Here is a 20,854-nt window from a genome sequence, read left to right as displayed (position 1 = left end):
GAATCATGTGCAGGCTCTCTATCTATAGAAAATAGTATCATTCAGGTCTTTGCCGACCCTGAGCTGGATAGGGTAGACTCTGTTTGTCCCAGTGGGAAATTTGTCTCGGACTTTACAGTGTCTGCATTGTGAACAGTATAAAACAACATATACATCCATATTAAAATACGTCTGGATCTCAGTCAGGTTTTCATCTAGACAAGGGCTGTCCAGCTCATTTTAGTTCAGAGGCCACATACAGCTAATTTGATCTCAAGTGGGTCGCACCACTGAAATATTGCATAATAACCCATAAATATCATTCATTCATTTCTGTACCCGCTTATCCTCGAGGGTCACGCGGGGGCTGGAGCCTATCCCAGCTGACATTAGGTGAGAGGCAGGGTTCACCCTGGACAGGTCACCAGACTATCACAGGGCTGACACATAGAGACAAACAACCATTCACACTCACATTCACACCTACGGACAATTTAGAGTCACCAATTAACCTGCATGTCTTTGGACTGTGGGAGGAAGCTGGAGCACCTGGAGGAAACCCACGCTGACACAGGGAGAACATGCAAACTCCACACTTCTTTCATTCTGAAAACAGTCATGGATTTACCAAACAAAGAAGAAAGAAAAATTATCTGTAAATTCAACAGTGTGTCTTTGTTTTTCCACATTCAGTCTGCTGCTCACTTTCATTACATGATTTTCATAATTTTCCACTAAAGTGGAAGCTGTTGAAAAAGCAGTTTAAGTCGTCCCCTGCCTTACAGTCTGTTTTGTCAGTGCCACAGCAGCAGCTATCCACTGAGGACGCATTCACATCTGGATAATCCAGTGGATTCGATTCGAGTGGGTGGTGAATGTCGAAAAATTCCACACCTTCATTTGGTTTGGTTCACTTTCACACTGCACTTTTTAAAGCGGACCAAACCGCCTGGACAACATCACACAGTTACACCAGCTGCTCGTTTGGGGGCGGTATTGCCCGAAACAACCACTGACCAGGAAGAATAAAAAGCACGAGGAAGAAAAAAACCCGGCTCATGGCCACGACCGAAAACGGAAATCCATTGTGGGTAGTCACAAGCAACTGCGACATAGAGTCCTCTGACCATGTATCAATAAGCGCCTGCACCTCCTCACGACTCCTCGTCTGCCCACGAGACAGCTTCCAACCTTTTCTTTTTTTACCTCTGCTTCTCCTGGTTCACACTGTTGGCTTTGTTTTTTTCTTCCCAAGATGCACTGCACTCTACGTCACTTACTCTCTTTGGTTCGCTTGATAGTCCGTTTGCACTTCCTACTGTAAGCGAACCGCACCAGGGTTCACTTGCAAGTGAACCGAGACCCCAGTTTTCAAGCAGACCAGGGTTCCCTCATCTGGTCCGCACCAGAGTTCGAATGAGCGTTCACACCACTCCAAACAAACCGAACTATCCGTGGAAGCGCACCAGGGTTCGTTTAAAGCGGACCAAATAGCACCAGTGTGAATGTGTCCTAATATTGTTTAAGACATAAGTCTGATACAGATTCTTTTCTACTGAAGCTGCTGGTTGACAGTATGTTGCACAATGTTTAATATCTTTAAATATGACCATAGAAAGTACTTATAGTTATTTCAGAGAGCTGTGTTCTGGTCAGAGTGGAAACGCCTCTGAGGCAGCATTTTACATGAAGTATCTGAAGCTCCTGAAACCTCTCAGCCTTCACATGTGCATCAACATTAGGTGTGCAAAGTCATCTAGAGGGCCAGATTGGACCCTTTGGGGGGCCGGTTCTGGCCCTCAAGCTGTATGTTTGACACCCCTGGTCTAGACTGTGGGGCCACTGGCTCTACAGCTTGTTTGTGGCTGCAGTTAATTAAATCTTATATATTTATATACATGTATTGTATTAATTATATTGTATGTTTGTACAAAGATGATCCGTCTGTGGATTTTGCGTTGTACGGAGCTTTCTCTGTGTCCTTAATAAAGCCATTATTATCATCATCCTTTAAGCTCATTCATCACTGTTACACTGTCAAGTCATCTTTAGTCAGGTTGAAGGACACTAACACCATGTGCACTTTTTGTAACATGCACCAGAGACTGTCTCCCATTTGTTCTGGAATCTGTGGCAAGATATGTGTTGCTATATACTGGACTATATCTGTGATGCTTTTGTCCTTTGCTTCAAGGGTGCCCTTTACAAGTTATAAGAAAGAACTAGAAGATGATTTTTTCCCTGTGTGATCTCATCATACTGCTGGCCAAGATTTATATCCATAAATGAAAATTAAAGCCACTTTCTGTACCTTTATAAAGGAAGAAGAATCCTACATCAGGACTTTACATACCTCAGACAATAGAAGAGCTGTGAAAACCCTAAATTTGTGCTTCAAGTTTTAGATTCTATTATAGTCTTCATTTACTTTTGGTATAATTTCAGTGCATATCTTTTATTTTTCTGTGTCACAATTTGTTTGTAACTCCTGGCATCTCTTCGTTGTTCCTTATTCTCTGATCTCCTGTTATGTTCTCTCATACTATTGTTTCTGTGTTCACAAGGTTTAAAAAAATCACATTGCTGCATCAACTGTTGCTGATTCCCAACTGTTTTTTTTTTTTACTTGCAACACCTTAAATTTCAAGAACTGAACCTAAACAGGCATGCATACGGGACATAATGTAATAAAATAAATCTTAATCATAAACATTCTCTATTTATCAGACACTCTTTAACTTCTCATCATATACCTCAGTTTTGACACTCTACAAAAAATATTTACATTATCATTCCTTTATAATTTATGACACTATTTTCTATACATACATCATGTGTACCTTCAAGTTGCTATTAATGTCCCCTTAGCCTCAAGTGAGAGTACAAGTATCTTTAGTTCCTACCTGGAGACAGGTGTTAGTAGAACAGACTCAGGTTAACATGTGCAGCAGTTGAGTTACTGTGAAGCTGGGTGTTTGTGTAAATTAAAGAAGATAAAACAAGAGAAATTGTAACCTGCTTAAAAAGTTACCGAACAAGAGAGCAGGGTTATTTTATCTCATGACTTTGTTTTGAGGCTTAAAACAAAGTCATGTCAAGTTCAGACATGGACTGTTGGATTTAACAGAAGCTCGAAAAGTGTTTTGTTTTGTTGTAATTTTGTAATTCACAAAAGGCCAACACTAGAAAGTAGTCTAAAAAAATGCATCCTTTTCTGCTTTTCTGTCCTGTTGAAATCTCATAACAGCACTATTAGAAGAATTTTTGTAAAAACAAAAAACAAAAATCAAAAAACACACCACCAAATGGTAAAATTGTGCTCAATAGAAAAACAGGGTGTCCACAGGTATATGACACTGAGCTCTAATGCTGGTTAACACCTGTAAGATAATTTAAAACCAAATTTAAAACATGTTTTTGGACAAATCATCTTTATCTTATTCAAACGTTGCAGGAAAGTATAAAGGTTCTGTGTTCCTGTGCAGAGGTAGATTTGTGCAGGAGTATCAGAGTGAGTAGGGTTGATCTACATTTTGCCAACAGCTAAGTGTAAGTATGAAGTAAAAAGACAGTCAGTAGAAGGTTTAAAGATTTGTAACTGGACTTACGTGCAGAAGAGGTTCATTCATTCTGACAGAAATAAATTAAAAGATGGATGAATGAAATTAGGTAAAATGTTTGTGGGAATTAGGACATGACAAATTCAGATGTATTAGCCCTGTGATAGTCTGGTGACCTGTCCAGGGTGTAGCCCGCCTCTTGCCTAGTGTCAGCTGGGATAGGCTCCAGCACCCACGTGACTCCAAACACGATAAGTGGTTACGGAAAATCAGGCATGTCCAAAGTCTGGCCCGGGGGCCAATTGTGGCCCGCAGACCAATATTAGTCGGCCCTTGGCTTGACTTTCAAAATATACCATATGTGGCAGTTACAGTGACAGGACTATCATGCAGTTTGTAGACAGGCGTCAAGTTGTAATAATTCATTAAAAGATAAAAATGGTTGCATTTGTCTCACTTTTGTTTTAAACCCATTTGATGCGATAATCAGTTGGCCCCCAGGTATTTTCACATTGTTTTATCTGGCCCCCATTCAAAAAGGTTTGGACACCACTGTGGAAAATACATGAATGAATGAATGAATGAATGGGTGAAATTCAAATTTAAGACTATTAAAGGACTTTTAAGGAGCTGCAGACACTTTAAAAACACTGCTGTGTGTTATATGTACAACAACGCGCTGGATATACGCAGCACATTTTAAAATTATAGTGAGTAAGTAAGTAATGCTGAAAATGATCCCACATCTCTTCATTTCATCTGTAACCAAAAGCTAGTGTTGCTGTGATGGATGTGATTGTGACTGCAGCAGCCTTCTGATGAAAAATGATGGAAAAAATAAGCCATCACAATTACTGTAACTAAGGTTGTTGTTCCTTGGTATTTTGTTAGCTGATTCAAGGATGAAAAATTCTGGGTAATATTCTAGGAATGTTTTTATGAAGGCCAGGGGCAGCACTAATAAAGACATGAAGCTGACTTCACAGGAAAAATCCCTTCAGGAAACTTTCATTGACAGTTGCAGGAGCTCTTAGTCATCCCCTCTGCTCTGCAACAACTCACACAGCAGCTTGAAACAGGCTGGAACAACTGTGTTTAAATAGTGGTGAACCATGTAATACAACCATGATACAATACAACCCCCCCCCCATCTCAGATAAACAGTCACACACAACCTACAACACAACAATGAGCATGAAACCGATGTGTGGAGTAAAAAAGGGCAGAGTGTTTATTGGTTCTCAGTCTTCACACCAGGCAGCGCATCACTCAGCAGTGAGGTCACAGCGCTCGCCACACTCATGTCACAGGCAGACAGAGACAGACACACGCAGAGCCAGGTACAGGGCGAAGGTCAAAGGTCATTTACACATCACCCTCGTCACCCTTCAGTGAATTAAACAAAGGTGGTTGGTAAACAGTGAATGATGCCTGTCCAGATTCACATTGATTCCACTCTTCCACCAAATCAGAGGACACACTGTATAACTGTGCTGAAAACACCTCCTCTGGTACCAAACCTTCATCTCAACTGTTAAACATGTTTCATCACTGTTAAAAAAGAATGAATTCAGAAGGCAGATTCACTCACAACAGTTAATACAGGGGAAATTGTGCATTTGTAGACAGTATGGTCAATTTAACGGAAACAACACGAACTCTCGCCACAGAGAGGGGGAAATTTCAAGCATCAAGTTTCTCATAATAACCCAAAAATTATTCTAAATGAGGAGCGCTTTGAATTTTCCACTCTTATCCCAAAGTAGACAATCGTGGGGTAATTATGTGAGCAGTGATTGGCCCTGAAATCAAAGCAATGAGTCAGCTAAAACCACAAAACATCCCAAAACCAGAGTGTTTCCCTTATTTTGACCATACGCTGCTACAGAAATGATAATATAAAAAAAAAAGAAAGAAAACTGTGTAAACTCAGGTTACGGTGAGGAAAACCTCACAAAAAGCGCTCAAGATGATCTGGGGACAGATTGTTAAACCCAAATTGATTCAAATAAACCTTCCCAGAAGGCCCCAAAAGGTCTGAATAGGTATAAAACATGTAACTCAAGAATCCGTATCGGTTACATCTCAATTAATATAGCAAATCAGAGGGGAAATGTGAAGAGGATGTTGGCTGTCTACACTGGGTTTGTTTACATCCCAGCTCCTTCTGTTCACAGTCTTTTTCTCAGAGTTATTTGAGACAGCGTCCATTCTTATTTAACTGCACCAATTTGTCAGTATCTCGCAGCAGACAGCAGGTTGAGCTCCACCATCAGGTAAACAGTCTCTAAACGCCCTGAACTCTAAATTCTGCCTCTCCCATTTCAGCCAATCAGATTCAAACATCAGCAACAATCAGCCTCCATAGTGCTCCAGCTCTGGGATTTTGTCACATCAAAAATCAAAACAGTCTCTGCTCCATTATGCAGCAAAAAAAAAAAAAAAAAAAAAAAAAAAAAAGAAAACTCTTTCACAGGCCGCAGTGGACACAGACCAGTTTACACTTCTTATCTGCTCATGAGTCGTCCTGCGTGGAGTTGTGGCACGAGCTGGCAGTCAGTCACACAGACGATAAGATTAAGCGGTCACACTCACTCCCCAGCTGTGACGGCAGCCTCGAGGGATTGCCTTTCTGCCTTGAATTAAAACATTTTAGAAAAATAGAGAAGTATGCACAGGCACACAGATGCATACACATTTTACATATGCCTGTCTTTGGCTTCCTCATTCACTCTTCCACAGGTTCATCCACTCCCATCTCCTCTATAGTCATTACACTAAGAACTGGGTATCTCTTCACAGGCACTAAGCTGTCTGTTGTTGTTTGTCTGACCTAAAAATTTGAATTGTTGACTTGTGTTGAGGTGAGTTTTAATACATCACTGTGCTTCTATCGACTGGATATTGGCCTGGAGTGAAGCACATTAGAGGGGATGCAGTGGATATGTTCACCTCCCGATCCCATCACACCCTTTCAACAACCTGCAACTAACTCTGAGCTTAAAGGGTGACATGAGTATTTTCAACCTGGGCCCTATTTTCCCGTGTTTTTGTGTCTAAGTGACTGATGGGAGCATCAGTTTTTGAAACTGGGCCAGTATTGAGCGAGAGGGCTGCAGCTGGTAAAACAGGCTGTAATGTAAACACTCATGGTGTGTTTGCGTCGTCAATGTATGTCTTCTAAAGTGTTTGTTTTTGCCACTGACAGGCTCAAACTGCTATTCTAAGTGTCTGACAACATTATGGAAAGGGCCCCTACAGAGATAGACCTCTTTATTTCAGAGTAGGATCCTTTTTGTTTCACCAAAAACAGCCCTAAAATCACTATCGCCAATCCCACCAGACTCCATGGTGTGAACCTGCAGGTTGTGTCTGACAACATTTTGGAAAGGACTGCTACAGAGACAGACCTGTTTGTTCAAGAGCAAGATCCTTTTTCTTTAAACAAAAACTGACGCCAAACTCAACAGACGTTAAATTAGCGTTAATTTTACAATCATAAAATTAGTTTCACAGTTCACACATATATATATATATATATATATATATATATATATATATATATATATATATATGAAATGGGAGCTCTTTCTGCTGCTAAAATGGTGCTAATGAATTCCAAACCAACCCAGAATTATTAATCAAAAACTAAAAGACTTAACACTGAGAACACTGAGCTATTTAGGGCCAAAAGGGTGTAATGGCACTTACTTATTTAAAAAAAAAAATCAATAAATATTGATCATTAAGTATATTGTCCTCCACATGTTTACAAGGTTTTAATATTTAACATTTAAATTACTATAAATAGTCAGGACAGAGTGTGGTGATTTTTTGTTTTGGCTGTCCTGTCGGTCAAATGTCACTTACACTATGGTTCTTACAGCTGAAAGACACTTCATTTAAATAGAAGCATAATAAAACTTACAAAACCCGCCTTGGTTCATCTTTCCACTGCTCCAGCAATCACCATCTCTAGATTGGTTGAAATTAACCCTTAATTCACCCAGTTAGACGTGAAATATGCTGCCTCTATACATGCTTAAATCACTGTTTATTTAAATGGAGTCTGGTAGGTTTGGCTGTTTCTGGTGAATCAAAGAGGATCTTACTCTGCAACATAAATGTTTATCTCTGTCGGGATCCTTTCCACAATGTGGTCAGACACTTAAAACAATCTGAGCCTGTCAGTGGCAAAAACAAACACTTGAAGTGAACGGAAACTGACCCAAGTGATAACACTGCAGCCTGTTTTGCTTGCTCAATAGTGAGCCGGTATTAAAAACAGTTGTTCCCTTTACTTACTGAGACACAGACACATGGGAAAATAGGGGCCAGCTTTAAAAATAATACAGACATTACCCTTTAATATACCCCACTGACAGATGGGACACTTTGTTTCTACATCCTGTAATACCAAGGTTTATACAACTCACGTGGAGCACTGATGGGATTGTGATTTGGGGCAAAAGATTGTGTAAACATACAATGTAAACATCTGTTTTTTTTTTGTTTTTTTTTTAAAAAGAGAGATTAGAATTTGATGAATATTACTGGGCGAAAAGCTCCCCATCATTGTCCTCTCCGTCATCCTGATCATGTTTTTTCATGTGGATGCAATTTGCTCCCGACGATAACCAACAGCAATAGTCTATTTCTGGCACCGTGAGACGCGTGTGAAGCACAGAGGAAACTGTAAATCCCAGGTTTTCCACACTGAAACATGCCAGCACCTACACGACATCTGATGCCACTGCAGCTCTGCTCATCCTCACGCAGATCAACAGTGACGTTACATCACTTGGCACTAATGACAACCAAGGTGCTTATGCTATTCCAAATCAGATGTAACACAGTTAGGGCATTAAACTGAGCTGGATCCTAGTTAACAGAATAAGGGGCAAAAAAAAGAAAAATAAAATTCACATGTACATAAAATGTTCAAAATAACTGCTCCGAAAGGTGAGAAAAACAAAAAAATGTAACATTCAAATGTAACAGACACAACTACGTTGACGTGCGAACATCTACTACACGGTAATACTGTGAACTGCACCATCCCTCCCAAAAAAGGAAAAAAAAAACTAACACAAAAACAATATAAACAAACAAGATTTAAAGTAGACTCTGTATGGCTCCAGGTAGCTTTGAATGTCTGCTCCAGACCAGAGGCTCTGACCATATTAAGCAACATGAAGAAGAGGAGATAAAATCATGTATTAGATGTCCTCGATGCTCTCTCTGTCTCCTGGACTCTTTCACAGCTTCAAGTCTTTAGTGTTTAGTGTGTGTGTGAGTCTGGTGAACCGGGCGGCAGCCGACAGAGAGCAGACAACACTGGAGAAAACAAAAATGAAGGTTTGTAAAAGGATTAACTCTCCAACCGTGAACACGTCTTAGCTTAGATTCTGGGACGATCGTACCAATGTGGAAAACACAGACGAGATTCCTGTAAGATAAGCAAGTATTTTGCCCTCCCACCCTCCCCCCTCGCCCCTCGCCACCCAATGCAGTTATACAAACACACACATACGTACAGAACACTTAGCGAGTATATGAGAAAGAAGGGGGAAAGTTCTGTAATAAAAACTAGACACATTCAGGAAGTGTGGGAATTGTTTCTGCTGGAATTGATTGCGAATCAGAGCCCTTACGTTTTACGACGATGCAATCAGATAGGCCTGTGTGTGCGTGTGTGTGTGTGTGTGAGAGTGTGTGAGTGCATGGCTCATGTAAATAAGCATGTGACTCCAAGCCAACACAAGTGAATTAAGAGAACAATTGAAAGTGTGAACTGAGTAAGTTAAAAAAAAAAAGTGTTTTCAAACCCTCCAAAGTCCAGCGGGTTAGTCCGATGTGAGTGTGCGTGCTGTGATTGTGTGTCCAGCCCATTCAAAAAGGCGGAAATCTTGCATTCGAGCATGGTAGGGGAACACAATTAAAAATAGTTAACCCCTTAAAAAGGAAAGCATAACAGAGGAGAGGATTATTTCTGTCCATCCGAGGACAGTCTGTCTGTGAGAGAGGAGAGGAGAAGTCAAATGGCTCCACTGAAGTGCTGAAGACTAAAAACAAAAGACACTGAGGGCAAATGGGAGACGAGAGCAGTGGTGCAGGTCCTTGTTCAGTAGTCGGTACACCCAAAACAGTCACTTCCATCCACACACACACACACACACACACGCACGCACGCACGCACGCACGCACGCACGCACACACACAGACTCACATTCTCTCACATCTACACGCATACACACACAGGGTACTGTGGTTAAGGCAGTGGTGGCAGGTGAGGCTGCAGTGAGGCCAGGGCTAGAATCGGAGAATCGGCGGTCAGGGCTCATGGCAGTGAAAGCTCCCACGACTGAGTCAATACTCCTCCTCATCCTCCTCATCTGTTTCCTCATCTCTCTCTCTCCTTTTGCTCAGTCACACTCCTCAGCATCGGTCACTCGAATGACATCAGATTGGCTGGCACCTGGGCGGAAAAAAAGGAGTAAGGTGTGTAAAAATACAGGCCATATTTAACAGTGTGTGTGCACGCACGCGCGCGTGTGTGTGTGTGTGTGTTGGAGTGTTTATCCGGCTCCATACCTGTTGCCTATTGCTCTGACAGGCAGCACTCAGATGTTTGAACCAGAGCGAAGCGTTCGTTTTGTTCCCTGCTTGGTACTTGTAGGTGTTACCTAGGCAACGGAGACAAACAGCGTGAGATGCCAAGTCTCTCGTTTCCACCTGTTTTCTCAACAGTCTGGAAACATGGCTGAGGCCTCACTTGACTTTGGCTCGCCGGGTAAAATAAAAACAAAATCACAGTGGAAAAGTTCAGGACAGAGGTGACTGGAGTGTGTATGTGTGTGTGCGTGTGTGTGTGTGTGTGTGTATTAAGAGGTGTGTAAGATCATGAAAAATGCCAGATATGACCAGCATGCAGTCACACACTTAACAAGACAGCCTTACTGTTCGGTGAGGTGGAATCTAAATGTGTGAGTGTGTGTGTGTGTGTCATTTTGTATTTGCTCCATAGTGAGGACCGTAACTTTTTTTTTCCTACCAGAGTGAGGACATTTTTGAAAGTGAGGACGTTTTGGTTGGTCCTCACTTCCTCAAAGGCCTGTTTGTGTGTTAAGACATGGTTTATAGGTTCAGGTTAGAATTAGATTAAAGTTAGGGTTACAGGTTGGGGTTAGGCATTTAGTTGTGATGGTTAAGGCTCGGGAATGCATGTCAACCGGCGTCCTCACATAGATATAAGTATAAGGAAGTGTGTGTGTGTGTGTGTGTGTGTGTGTGTGTGTGTGTACAGGTGATGTCACCATTCAAACCAAACTCCACTGACCCAGTTCACATTTTTAGTGCATCCTTTTTCAAAGAGCTGACTGTTTGCTTGCGTTACTCATGTCCGCTTAGCTTTTCCTTGTGGGTGAGTGCGCTTGTGTGTCTCACCGTGCTCGGAGTCCGTCAGCAAGAAGACGTCGGGATGCTCGGGGTCGTCAGCCATCATGGCCATTAGACCCACCACGCACACACTCTTACTGGACGTCGACTTGAACTGGGTGGAGGAAAAGTGGAAACAGAGTTAACTTCTTTTCTCGTGATGACTGTGTTGTGTCTAAATGCTACTTAAGAAGAAGAAGAAATGTTAACACAGGGTGGGTGTGTGTGTGTGTGTGTGTGTGTGTGTGTGTGTAACCTATGCCTGTTGCCTGTGTGCCTGCATGTGCACTCCACAAGGTTCTCATTAGCCTGTGAGTGACACACAGGACTGCAGTGATGTCATTGGGCTCATTATTCAATGAGTGCTACCATCTGTCTGTCCCCCCACTGCGCCAGACCCCGTCCAGTCGCCCCACCACACACACACACACACACACACACACACACACTATCACTGCATCTTACGTCCACTCATTTACAGCTTTCTTCCAGTTCTTATTGTCCCTCCTGCCTCCTTTCTTTTCCTCTGAGCTCCTGTTCAGTTTCAGTAAATGTTCCTGTCAAACTGATAAAATCCAAACACTCTCACACACAAACACACACCCAGCCAGATGCACTCAACATGCTCTGCTTGTTTTTGAATTATGTCAACACTACATGAAAAATTTATTTTCTGCATTTTTTGCTACAATTTTTTTCCCCTGAGCAGACCGAGTACAAAAAAACAAAACAAAACAAAACAAAAAACTGTGTTTCTGCCAAAATTTCGCGGGACATTTAGTCCCAGGATCTACTTGGACTAAAAAGCTCCTTCTGCCAATTCTTATCTTTGTTTCCACCATGGTCTAAAGACCTGTAAAGATTAGGCAAATTAGTCAGCTGACGTATGACAAAGCAACTGGACAAGAGCTGAACACACTCTGCAGCCTGAAAAAATGAAATGCAGAGAAGGAATATTAAACTAAGAGTGTCTGTTTCCACTGTAAATAATTTGTTGAGTATCTGATGGTTATTTATTTGTCCTTAAAAATGTAACGTAACAGCCATGAAACAATCAGAAAATAGCGTTAAAGTTCACTCATTCACTGGCCTCAATTATTTAGGACGCCGAGAGCAAAGCCTAACTTAACTTGAAATGTTATCAAGAAACAGAAATGTTCTTCCCTTGTCCTAAAACGGTCCTAAATCAATACCAGGGTACTTCCTTGTTTAATAAATGAAGCAGTACACAAGGTGACCAATTAGCAATGGTCATCCCTGCAAACCCCACCCCCACAAGTTCCTGTACTTTCATTTTACTGCATCTGTGATCAGGGACTTTTGGGGGGGTAAAGGAATGTCCCTGGAAGTTCATTTAGATGCTGGTCCCTGTGGTTGAAATGCACCGAGTTCCTCAAAAAGTGTTCGGTTCCTGTGGTTGAAAAGGGGCTATAGTAAAACCACCAAAATGTCTATCACCTGCTACAGAAGTGCGTTGCATGAATGTGTCAGACTGTTACACAGACGGTGATGAATTGGTATGAATGTTTGTGTGACTTACATGTTTTCTCTCAGTGGCCTTCAGGGACTTGGCAGGGTAGTAGTAAAGCTGGGTTCCGCAGAGAGCGACCCAGTATTTGGTCCATGACGCCACCTGGAGGCACAAAAGTGAAATCTAATCATCAGCTTCAGCCTGATTTCGTCAATGAAATACTACACATGCACCATCAGACGCTTGTTGAGTAAACTGAGGGATGTTTTTTTGCGTTGGAGTTTATTACACGAGTGTTCTGTGTTTTATAACTCACTTACAAAGCTTTGAGTGGAACAGATAAAGATCAATCAATCAATCAATTTTATTTATAAAGCCCAATATCACAAATCACAATTTGCCTCACAGGGCTTTACAGCATACAACATCCCTCTGTCCTTTGGACCCTCACAAAAAAAAAAAAAAAAAAAAAAAAAAACTCCCCCCAAAAAACCCCTTTAACGGGGGGGAAGAAAAAAAAAACCACAGACACAGACAAAAGAGACAAGATTAGAAAGGCAGAGAAATGAATCACTGGGTAAAGACTGTAGGGTTTGGGGAACTGAAAGTCTTTGCTTGTCTATGCTCGGTTGGATGAGCAGAATAAGAGTGCAAAATTAGCTTCTTGTTCCATAAACACTAAAGACTTTAAAGACTAATACAAGGAAAATAAAGAGTTTTCAGATGAAGGAAAAGTATGTGAGGGCAAAGGGGACAAAGTGACCCTGCTAATTAATACTCCTGGTGCAGAGAGATTTCGCCTGACTACATGGCCACATCGCGGAAAATATTTTGAAGACCTTGTTACATCATCAAAGGAGCTCGTAAATCACTCGCACTACCTATGACAGTTTAAAGTTATTTTAAATGCATAAAGAGCTGCAGATTTGTTTCCAGTCAAAACAGAATAGGATAATCTCACTGCAAATATAAAAATGGCTTGAGAGGCACAGAGCAAACCAATGCAGTGGGGGAAAATGCAAGCACAGTCAGAGGAGGAGAATTACAGTGAGTAGAGATGCACTCATCAATCAGCTGGTGACCACAATCGGCTGATTATCAGTTTGACTGCCCGTGATTGCCAACCATACAGTCAGACTCTGATATAGCTGATTTTGTGCGGATCAAATTTATATGCATGCACAGCACTATGATTAACATCACGTGCACAGTGGCTCAGAAAGTAACTGACTATTTGCACGGCCACTGTGACCCAGTCTCCATATGAGGTCTTCAAATATTGACGCTTTTGACTGTTGCCATTTTTTGTTCACGTAAGCAGCATGCAATGCATTATGGTAACCCTGGGCTGCGTTTCAAGATATGGAGCATCGTCTATTCATCTGCATTAATCAGGGTCTAGGCTACTTGATGTAAATCAGGGGTGTCCAGTATGACTCCCTGCCAATGGACACTCACACAAAACTTTTAAACTAACCATTGTCGATAAGAAATGAAGACAGATTCTGCAGCTGCATGGCTTAGTTTTTGCCTTGAATGTTTTTAGAGACACATTTTGATTAACTTTTTTCTAACTTTCTAACTTTTCTGTTTAACAGAAAGATGAAAAAGGAAAAAAGGGAACGTTTTACCCATTTGGTTTCGATTTCACCTTGGATACGAAAAATGTTGTAATGTATGTCATATTCTCAAAAAATGATGTTTCAGAATAACATCATCGGACCACTAGGTGTCTGTTGGACCTTAATCTAACAATCCTTCTTTCCTGGTCAGCATTATGTAGCATCCCATGCAGCAATGATATGACGATGGTAGTGAGGGCTTAACATTGTGAGAAGAACAAATTCCTCACATTTTTTCATAGACAATTTCACAGAAGTCTGATGTTTGGAGCAGCTGAGTGGTGTGGCTGGTAAGTTACTGAGTGGTGAGGTTGGTAAGTTACTGAGTGGTGTGTTTGGTAAGTTACTGAGTGGTGTATTTGCAGGCCACGAATATTTGTAACTGCAGGGAAAATGTATTCTTCTAAAAAGCGGGACCTCGGAGCAGTGGGTGTTTGTTTTTGGGGTATCATTATCAGGATAGGTTTTTGATGTGTGTAGAGGACACAGGCACTAGTCAGGAGTTAAGATCTCTTTTTTTGGTGATGAACTGGTGATGCGGATAATTTGCACCGGACCTGGTGAACGTAGTTGTCATGTGGTAAATGCATGCAGATCGTCCATATTTGTGCACTGCGTTATCGCATCGCACTGCTGAGAAATCGGCAGGTGAAATTTTTAAATAAATGGAATCAGCCAATAAAATTGCTATCGGCGCATCTGTGACGGTGAGTGTAAGGAACAGACAAAAACAGAGATGTTCTGCAGGTTAAGGAGTCTCTGAGGCCCTATCTGCAGACATCTTTCATCGTCCATCTGCTCCCGTACAGCAGGTAGGTAGATATAACCGTATGAGTAGCATATGGACACATGCACATGTATGTATGAGTGTGTGTGTGTGTGTGTGCGTGTGCGTGTGCGTGTGGGCATGCGTGTGTAAAATCTCACTGTTGGTTTCTTGCCCTCCTTGAGCACGGTCTTCCGTCTCAGCACCCCCTGCACTGTGACTGCTCCAGGATACAAGTGAACTGCGAGCTCCTCTGACTCCGCTGAGCTGCAAACAGGACAGACACAAACATTACAAGCTATATGACACAAACACACACACACAAGACAACATGCATGTTCTCATGCATGCACGCATACCAGATACAAATCAGAGATGAACTTGGTAGTAAAGGCAGACACAATCTGCAAAGCCACCTTAAAGTCTGCTTCATGGAAATACTTTTCTTTAAAGCTACATCTATTTCTGTCTTGTTTTCACAGAATTGAATTTCACAGATATGAATCTTAACGCTGGGATCTGCAGAAAGAAGAGCAGAGGCGGACAAGGTGGTGTGCAGATTGTGTCTGTCTGGAGGATCAGAGCAGGAAGCCCAGTGCAGGAGCCCAGTGAAGCCTGGTGGAAAGAGAGAGAGAGAGACAGAAAGAGAGAACCATCTCTAACCGCAAGGGACGCTTTTATATGCAACGTCCATGAGAATTGGCTTTAATAATCCTGAGGAGTCTGTTCCTCTCTACCTCAGGAATGAGGATGTAACAGTTTGTTTCCAGTAACACATGGAGCTCAGTGTGACTGTGGAAACTCACTTTTTGCTCCAAGCTGTGTGAAATATCTTGGAAACTTATCACAAGAAGAAGTCCAGGTTGACCATAAGCTTTCTGTGTGTGTGTGTGTGTGTGTGTGTGTGTGTGTGTGTGTGTGTGTGTGTGTGTGTGTGAGGCAGACATGCAAGAAATTTAAGAAAGCAAAAGGTGGATTATAGACTGATGGTACGCAGCAAAAGATGAAGACCCCAAACAGATCCTTTGCCCTTCACCTGATTCATGATTTCACTAACACACACACACCTACACACACACACACACTAGTTCCCACCACCAGATTATCCCAGCACTACACACACTCTAAGCACCAGCACACAGCGGCCCCTGGCAGGGACTGAGGGGCGTGAAGTGAGGATAAGAGAGGGTTTGGTTCAGGTCAGGTTGGTTCCGGTCGGGATGTTTGTACCTGCTGGGCCTCAGGACTCCTCTGTAGGGGATGCGGGCCACGCGGGTCACTGGGCCCAGAGAGTGATAGAACCGAGTCCTGTTCAGAATGGGATAAGACAGGATAGGATAGGGGGCACGGGACACTGTTAAGGCTGTGAGGGTGTTTCTGTTCCCTTCAGATTGCATGGGTTAGGGCTGAATGGAGGAGCGGTCATTTGGTTAGAGGAGTTATTGATGAATGTGCGTTCACAGGGTTATTCAACAGTTTAAAGAAGAGGTGTTTTGGAAGGAGGAATCAGATGATTTTCAGGCAGCTGATTCTAGAGTGTGGCTTCAGACACTTGTTGGCACGGAGGGACTACTGGTTAGGGGATTTAAATGCTAAGCTCTTAATGCATTTCAGGCTGCCGCAGAAGCATCTGAGAGCAGCGTTGGAGGGATGAGGCATGATGGCCCTGGCTGCAAGACTAAAAGCAAGGCTGGACGCTGCGTGAGTTTTAATGGCCGATCATTTCGCATAGCTGTGTCTTGAGGCCAGAGCTTTGAAAATTATACAATCACATCAGGGGGAATTTATGATCTTACATGTGGATGTGATGAAAAAAAGCACGGCAGACACGGACGTAGCAACCTTACCTCTCAAAAGCAGGCCAAGACACCTCTTCACTGAGCTCAGAGCCCTCGCTGCTCCCTGTGTGCGGATACAAATCATCACAAAAACTGAACAATGTCACTGACAATACAAACTGGGCATCGCGGTCATATGCATACACGCGTATGTCTTACCAAGTGAAATACCGCTGGACAGAGTTGAGCTCTCAGCTTGTCCCCTGGTGGGACTGTGGCTCTCCATCACACTGTCGTCCAACAGGTGGCGAGAACCAGCGTTGGGGAACGTAGCACTTTTAAACTCTACTGTGTTCATCTTATGGATAAAACTACTTAAGCACAGAACACAGAAACAAAGAAAACAAGTAAGTATTCTTACTTCACGACATTGTTTTATAAATTCTGCAAGTTTTTCAGGCCATCATCTTCATCATGATTTAACGAAGGATTGATGCATTGTTGACGGATGTATAGGGATGTCACGAAAACTGATACTTTGGTACTAAGCTGATGCCAAAATTCTGAAAACATGATGTCACTCCATTCATTTCTGTAACAGCTTATCCTGTTGGGGGGTCATGGCAGGGTTCACCCTGGACAAGTCACCAGACTATCACAGGGCTGACACATAGAGACAAACAACCATTCACACTCACATTCACACCTACGGACAATTTAGAGTCACCAATTAACCTGCATGTCTTTGGACTGTGGGAGGAAGCTGGAGGACATATGTCAGTAAACTGTGGGCTATATATTAATATATGTTTCCTCGCTCACAAAATCTCATAAATCCAAACAGACTAGTACTTTGAGTTCAAGGCAGATCATCAGGGACTGATAAAATTTAAATCAAAATGTCTTCAATATAGGAGTGCATGTTCAAGCAATGGTACTGAATTGGATATCGATAATTGTAGAATTTCCCTGGTATTTGTATCAACCACTAGATTTCTGGTATTGAGACATGCCTACTGATGAAAATACAGTTTTTCTACGTAATATAATTCGAAACAACTGACTTGTAGCCCAGGCTGTGGCACTTCCTGTGGCCGTAGGGCAGCAGGTTCCTGGGGGAGGGCGGCGTGGCCGGGATTTTGGTTCCTTCAGCTGCTACCGTACATTTACGGCCGCAGAGAGGAGATGCTGACGCTTCCTGGCCTGTAGGTAAGAGTGGGAGGGAAGGACAGATTTACAGACCAGGAAGAACATAAAGAAAAGAAATGATAAACAGGTTTAATTCTACATTTAACATCCAACATACCGACAAGATCCTCTTTGGAGGCGTTTGCTCGCGGTGTGCTGGTGCCTGGCTCGATCTTCTGTGACAACCTAAATAAAGAACATTGACAAATCCATCAGCTTGAGTTCGTCCTCTGTGAATTTCTCATCATTACAATAACTTTGGGGATGGAATATTTTTAGCAGAGACAGATGAGCCCTGTGGCAGTCAGCAAAAAATAAAATCTGGAACAGGAACAATAAATTATGAGGCAAAACCACAGCGTACATCTGAGTTTGGTTTCTTACTTGTAATTGTCATCCTCCACAAACTTCTGCAGCTCCTCAATGTATCTGACTGAGTTGAGATACTTCTGCACATGAGGCAACACTGGGACGTCTGACAGAGGGGAGATGAGGACAAACATTAAATAAACGCACATACGTGTTCGTGTGACCTAAAACTGCTCATATATCTACGCTAGGATGCTTGTCTAGAGTGAGGATAACAATTTACTAATAACGTGCATGTCCTTGTTTTAATGTTTTGTTCATACCGATGCTTGAAACAGATGGAGAAAAATTATCGGAGCTAATCTGAGTACATTTTATTCAACTTGTTCAGATGTCACAAAAACACACAGAAGTATTGATGAATAGCAAGTATTCTGTTATTGTGTCTCCATGGCAACAGAAAATGAGGTGGCAAGGATATGATGCAGTTTCCCTCCAGTCCTTTACACAGACTTCCATCTCCTTTGTGTTGTTTTTGTTCTTCCACACAAAAGATAAAATCTCATCAGATTACAGTGAGAACGTGTCAAAAGATTCATCAGCTGACTTCACCATAATTACACTGTCAACTTCTAAAGGTCGGCAAAATTGATCCAGGTCATGTCTGTGTGTCGTATGATGTTGCCCCTGTGTTTACAGGCCTGTTTGTTGACATAGGAATGTCGCCAACATTTTAGCCAACAGGACGCCAGAATAAACAGCAGGCTTTTCCATTATAAGACTTGGGCGCAGTGCATTTACACAGAGAAAAATAAACTGAGACACATTTTGCTGTCATTTCTGGTCGTAATGCATCTGTCTCCTCGTCAGTTAACCAGGTGAAGTGAATTAAACGCCGTGGCTAATAGATGTGTTTCCTGATGGCTTCTGACCAGCCAGAAGGTTTGAAAGAACAAGTTCAAATGGACCTGGTTTTAAAGCTGCACTCCACAGCTCCGGTGTGGGAACATTTTAGAGCCTGTTAAAGTGAACAGGCCACTGTGTCAACTTCATTTGGCAACAGCAAGTAACCTAGAAGCTCATGTCAAACAGGTTACTTTGTCTTACTTGCTTTTGTTGTTTCTTATATCGATGACGCCTTCACACCTTGAATTAAAATTCATTTTAGGTGATGGGATTGTAATCAGATAGTGCTTGATCACATGACAGTACAGGTGTAAGTGCACCCAAAACCCATTAAGAACAGAGTGTAAGTGCATTTCCATTAACCCTAGAAATGCGCAAAACCTAAATATCGCAATAAAAAAACCGGTAATGGAAACACTTGCATTTCGAAAAAACTCAAATATCGAGAAAAAGTTTTTACGCTCTCATGAGGTGGTTTTTTCAGATGTGTCAATATAGAAGTAAGTCGTAAAAGTGTAATGGAAACACTTTTTTTGCAAATATACGTCAGTGGACATGACATCGGGGTCACATGACTGGTTCAGGGTTCACTCATTCAAACTAATAAGGACTGTGCCTTTGGAATACCACTCGCAGCAGTGGCAACCAAAACGACTGTTCCAGCTAGCGGGAGATTTGCAATGTCCATCTTACTTCCACAAACAAAGTGGAGTCTCGTGGGACGAGATTTTACGAGAATCACGGTGCATACGCAAAACACCTGTTAATGGAAACACCTGCGAGTCGCAATTGTGCTTTGTCGAAACTTTATAAATATTGCTTTTTTTTTCACAAACTTGTAATGGAAACGCCACTTGTGATCCGATCTGTCAAAGCACATCTACAGATGGTCAGGGATGCATTGTGACCACATTATACACAAGTGTAAATTGCGTTTTTATTCCACATACAACATCTACGTGGGCAGAAATATGTAACTGTGTGCGACTGTGTGCGACAGTGAAGCATCCATCACTGTCCTTCACCATACGTGAAACTGCAAGGCGCACAGGTGTCTCTCTCTCATCTGATGCTAACACTACTGTGGTGTCGCCCTCATCTCTAACGTATTCCTGTCTTTACAGTCAGGGAGGCTGTTTCATCCTTATCAGCCTCGTTGTTCTTCCCAACTGGCTCTGACAGGTTAAATCATTTCTAGATGCAATCTGCATATGAGATGAATTTACTGCACGTTATAGAGGGGGTTTACTTCTAGCTAATATGTTACTTCACACTTTGTTAACAAAGGTCCTGGACTGGTACTATTTTCCTGTTGGGGAAAGACCCTCTGTACCTGTGTCAAATATTTAATGTTTTTTTAAAGTGCAATTGTTGTAAACAGAGACCAAGGTCTTTTATTATGATTTTATAATATTATACTATCAGTGGCATAAAATGATAAACAGAAAATAATATAGTTTATTGCAATTATTGCTGGGAAAATATAAAATATATATCCAACACTGAAGCTTAGACCTGAGTCCTCTGGTTTCTTCCTGTCACTGCACCAGGCTGCTCTCACATCACTGAGTGGCTGTGAATAACTCACCGTAGGTACATGATCTCTGCAGGTCCGATATGATTCTGAGAATGTTGTTCATCAGGTTTGATCTCTGTTCGTTCTCCAGTATGCTGCCCGTGGAGGGGTAGGCCGAGTCTATATATGTCAGGTCAGACAGGTACATCCCTGAAACAGAGCAGCAGACAGAGAAGATGCAACAGGTTACTTGAAACCAGGAGAAACACACCGCCCTCCTTCTTTTTCCTCTCATCCTTTGGTGAGTCAAGGGCCCCGCTGC

The 20,854-nt window shown here is 42.1% G+C and overlaps 1 protein-coding gene across 8 annotated transcripts in view; it reads right to left on the bottom strand.

The window, feature by feature from the left end:
- Nucleotides 1-4,747: 4,747 nt before the first annotated feature.
- Nucleotides 4,748-20,854, bottom strand: part of ralgps2 (Ral GEF with PH domain and SH3 binding motif 2) — a 104,766-nt gene continuing 88,659 nt past the window's right edge. For 3 of the 8 annotated variants that reach the window (XM_078168458.1, XM_078168459.1, XM_078168460.1), the window contains 12 exons: nt 20,605-20,742; nt 18,186-18,276; nt 17,920-17,987; nt 17,678-17,816; nt 16,833-16,987; nt 16,683-16,737; nt 16,066-16,143; nt 14,997-15,102; nt 12,517-12,609; nt 10,986-11,091; nt 10,134-10,225; nt 4,748-10,017 (listed from right to left, as the gene is read on the bottom strand). In XM_078168458.1, the coding sequence (XP_078024584.1) occupies nt 9,988-10,017; nt 10,134-10,225; nt 10,986-11,091; nt 12,517-12,609; nt 14,997-15,102; nt 16,066-16,143; nt 16,683-16,737; nt 16,833-16,987; nt 17,678-17,816; nt 17,920-17,987; nt 18,186-18,276; nt 20,605-20,742 (1,151 nt within the window). In that variant the 3' untranslated portion in view covers nt 4,748-9,987. The remainder of the gene's footprint in view (nt 10,018-10,133; nt 10,226-10,985; nt 11,092-12,516; nt 12,610-14,996; nt 15,103-16,065; nt 16,144-16,682; nt 16,738-16,832; nt 16,988-17,677; nt 17,817-17,919; nt 17,988-18,185; nt 18,277-20,604; nt 20,743-20,854) is intronic. The other 5 variants (XM_078168461.1, XM_078168462.1, XM_078168464.1 and 2 more) reach the window with 3 other exon arrangements.

This window comes from Epinephelus lanceolatus, chromosome 6, assembly GCF_041903045.1.
Source record: "Epinephelus lanceolatus isolate andai-2023 chromosome 6, ASM4190304v1, whole genome shotgun sequence".
Classification (NCBI taxonomy): domain Eukaryota; kingdom Metazoa; phylum Chordata; class Actinopteri; order Perciformes; family Serranidae; genus Epinephelus; species Epinephelus lanceolatus.
This window is presented reverse-complemented; position numbering and strand designations above follow the sequence as displayed.